Raw genomic sequence first — 4,051 nt, 5'->3', positions numbered from 1 at the left:
TCCACTTCAGGTTGAATACAAAAGGAGAAAGAAAAAAAAAAAAAAAGATGAAGATGAATTTTGTGGCATACTTGACACCTGAACTGCTCATACATGCTTGGAAAGGAGTGATCTTGAGAGAGCCTGTGGTGTAGGAATTTGCTGACTAGTCCGGAGGACTTCAGATGAAGTTTCTCCACATAAAACCAGGAAAGTTCCCTAACAGAAAATTTAGGGATCTAGCTGAGAGAACTCTTTTATATCTCATGCCCAATATTGGCTGGAGATGGATAGGCGTAAACAAGTCAAACCAATCAGCCCAACGGTTAGAGCAGAATTCTTATTCTGGGAGCTTTCCCATGTCAAATTTCCTAGTAAAACTGTATAGCGGTGGTTTGGTTTTCTTACGGACAGCACAGATGCTTACATTTGGTATGCCAGGTACATTTTCTAAACACTGATATCCAGTCACGTCACTAATCAGACTCCGGGAGTTCTCATCAGTACCAGTGGGATTCTGGATGCCATCTGCTACTGCAGGGCAATTTTCTTAACCTAAATGTTAATAAAGAGCAATTCTTCCCATTGCAGAGCTGAAAAACATAATCCTAAGAATCCAATGTCAAAAGAAAAAGAGAAGCTGAGAGTTGAACACTGACCTTACAGTCCATAAGGGCTCATAACAGTCAAAGTTTGAGGAGAATTACATACCTTTGCTTAGAAAGTAGGGCACAGAGACGGATGTCGGGTGAAGAAATAAGAGGCAAGAGTCAACTACATGGAAGCACAGTTATTCAACACAGTAATCATGCTCCTTTGGCCCCCTCCCACTCCTTTAAATACGGGTTACAAAGACCATTTAAATTTCACAGCAACTATACATACCACTTTAGAAGAGAAATGGAAAAAAGACAACAGGCTGTCCCTCAGCAGAGTAAAGGGGAACCTTAGGTAGTCAACTATAATGATCCAGGTTTACAGTCTAGCAGGACATCAGTATTACCCACAGGTCCACATAGTTCGGCAAGTTCGGAGCCTCTTTTCCACATCATGTTGAAAAGGTGAAAGAACTGGCAGGGAAGGTTTCCACAATCTCATGTTGAAGTGCTGGATTACACCTCATACTCCCCTCCTAAATCTTTACCTAAATCTCCTTCAACATGGAATGCTCCCTGGATGTATCCTCTCCTGACTTGTCCTAGCTTGTACACTATGCCAGGGTTGTCTGTGCAGTGTTGTTGCAGCAGGCTGTCCAAGGTCTACCCTGTGCCTAAGGTCAAGAAAAGTAAATTTTTTCACCCCTTGATAGATGATGATGAAACCCAGGATTTGCTAACAACAGGATGTTTTCTAGAAATTAACCATCAGTTGCAGCTAACAAGACTCCAAGCATTTTGCAATTATAAATTCTTGAAGTCCAGACATAGTAAGCCATGGACAGGTCAATGAAAAGTCAGTGAAAAGAGGGTATAATCACATTTTCTATGACACCAGTACAACTGAAGTCAAAGATAGGGAGACCCAGAATGTCATAGATTACATTTGTGAAGCTACTCAGTCAGATGTTTACCTGGAGAGTTGCTCTTGCACCTATGGAAGATGCTCTCCATTACAGAACACAAGGGTGATTATCCCAGAGATCTACAGGCATTACAGCTCTCCTGGACCTGATGCATAAAGAAAGAAAGTACTCACAGAGCTTAATGCGTTAGACAGGTTTCCCTGTCTAACTCCTCATTCAGTCTTTCATGAGTCTGAACAATATACCCTGTATGGAGTGTTGCTGAGGTAGGTTTTAGAAAGACTTCTGTGAGGAAGAACCTCACCTCATCCCCTCCCATACAAGCTGAGTCAAGAATGAGGACTACAGTATGAGGGAGGAAGGGGCAGGAGTGTATTTTCATGTTCAGGTTATGTTCTTGGTTTGTTTTCCTAGGAGGACATCCATCTCTGGAAACTGGAAGGCAAACACAGGTTCTGCGATGCTAGAACAGATTGCAATGACAGAGAGGTAAGGAAGAGGGTTTAAGACAGTATTAGTTATTCTTGGGTTAGAAGGGAGGAATTGTATTTCAGAGGTGGGTTAAGTGAGAGAACTGGTAAGTGAGGTCTCCCAGGAGGCTGGATAAAGGAGTTTAAAAGTCCGAGTGTTTCCTTAAAAAAATACTAAGGGCACAAAGGCAAACTGTCCTATTTTAGAGAACAGATTGGAAGTACAGCTAGAGACCAACATTGCTGAATCATTAGATCTTTAGTGAGTGTAGCCACAGGAAACAAGACCAGCATACTAAGGTCAAGCACATGAGCACAAACATGTAGGGATAAAATCAGAAAGGTCACAGTACAAAACAAGAAGTAATAAGAAGTTATTCTAAGTACATTACTAATGAGAGGCAGACATAGAAAAGTGTTTTTCTTCTGCTCAACAGAGGGAAAAATCTGTCAGCTGAAGTGTTGAAAGTGCTTTATTGCATTAGTCTCCCAAAAGTGGACACAGTGTTTAAGCTAAGGTCTTCTCAGAGCTGAACAGGGCAGAAGGAATTGCCTCATGCATCTTACAGACTAAAATTTGCAGATGGTACTTCCATATATTCAAATTACTGTGATATTTGATAATATTGCCACTGCATGACATTGTTGATTCATCGTAACTTACGCATTGCTGTAACTCCCAAACTCTGTTCTGCAGAACTGCTATCAAGTCACTTTTCTCCATACTTCTTCTTTAAGTAGGTTATTCATAGATTTATAGAATCCATAAATTATATGTAGGCACTTATCCCTAGCAAATCTAAGTTTTTTTCAGATTATGCCTCCAGTTTGTCAGGATCATGTTTAATTCTGTTTCCGTCCAGGTTTAGGCAACCACATTTGAATAAAGATAACAGTGAGATGGAGAGAGCCCAAAGGACAATAAAGGAAATGCTCAGAGGACAAAATATAAGCAGCCTATGAGAAAAGAATGCAATAATTGCTTATGTAGTTTTCCACCTCTTTCAGTTAGCAGACCATTGATATTTTTCTAGTAGAGGTGTGGAGTCATGCATAATGGATGTATGCCTGCAGTGCAGAGGTTCACTTTCCTTCTTAGCTGTCACAGAGCTGGAAGAAGTTGTCCACAAGATGAACACTGCTTCATCCTAAAGATGCAAAAATTTAAAAGGTACAAGGTCTTCAAATATGTAAAAGGCTGCTAGGACATAACTCCCTCTTTATATTACTAGCACAACGCTTTGAGAAATAATGGGCTTAAATTATAGCAAGAAAGATTCATTTGGATATAGGAAATATTTCCTAACAGTATGGATAGCATGGTACAGAAATGGACAGCTTGGAGGAGATGGGGAATCTCTGTCCTCTTTCAGACCAGATTAGAGAGATGTCTTTGGGGTACAAAAGTTGTGCAGGTGATCATCTAAGGTCCCTTCTGTACTTTTAGTTTTGTGAAACAGGGAAGCCAAGCCCCAAATCAGATGCTGAATGTGACTCTGCAACACCCTAATAGGGCTGTGGGAACTGGCCATTATTATGCATCCTGGTTGTTTACAACACAGCTGAAGTTAGAAAGATGAAGGGCAGACATTCCCTCATTGCAGTGTCGCAGAACTAAAGCCCAGATTCCTGCCAACCTACCACACTGCATTTTGAAGGTTAGTTTTGTAGAGGTAGTACCACAGTTCAGCATTCTAGCCTTATCCAGCCATAAATGCAACAAATTCAACTCACAGTTGAAATCTGTGAGTCGTCAGTGCATGCAGCAAGGCAGGAGTGTGCTGAAATGCCTTGCTGAGTAGGAGCAACCTGAAGGACCTACTGTAGTGAACATTAGCCCAAAGGATTGACATGTACAGGTAATACTAGGCAAAATGTATTATTTGTATTTTTAATTGCAGTAAATCCTCTGCAAATGCTACCCCTGATGCATATGCATAAATATGCTCTTCTGTCCCGTAGCACTGCTATTCCACCCTAGCAGCCCTGACGCTTCCCAGCGCTCACCTAGGGCCAGCAACATTAAAGACATGTAGCTATCAGGGTCTCTGGCATGAGCAACTATTCCCTGAGCCTGACT

General features: G+C 41.3%; 1 protein-coding gene across 1 annotated transcript in view; it reads left to right on the top strand.

The window, feature by feature from the left end:
- LOC104618410 (synapsin-3-like) overlaps window positions 1-4,051 on the top strand; it is a 33,902-nt gene that overhangs the window by 13,920 nt on the left and 15,931 nt on the right. The window contains exon 4 of the mRNA XM_010283992.1: window positions 1,916-1,990. Within this exon, the coding sequence (XP_010282294.1) occupies window positions 1,916-1,990 (75 nt within the window). The remainder of the gene's footprint in view (window positions 1-1,915; window positions 1,991-4,051) is intronic.

Source organism: Phaethon lepturus, unplaced genomic scaffold (assembly GCF_000687285.1).
Source record: "Phaethon lepturus isolate BGI_N335 unplaced genomic scaffold, ASM68728v1 scaffold7043, whole genome shotgun sequence".
Lineage (NCBI taxonomy): Eukaryota > Metazoa > Chordata > Aves > Phaethontiformes > Phaethontidae > Phaethon > Phaethon lepturus.
This window is presented reverse-complemented; position numbering and strand designations above follow the sequence as displayed.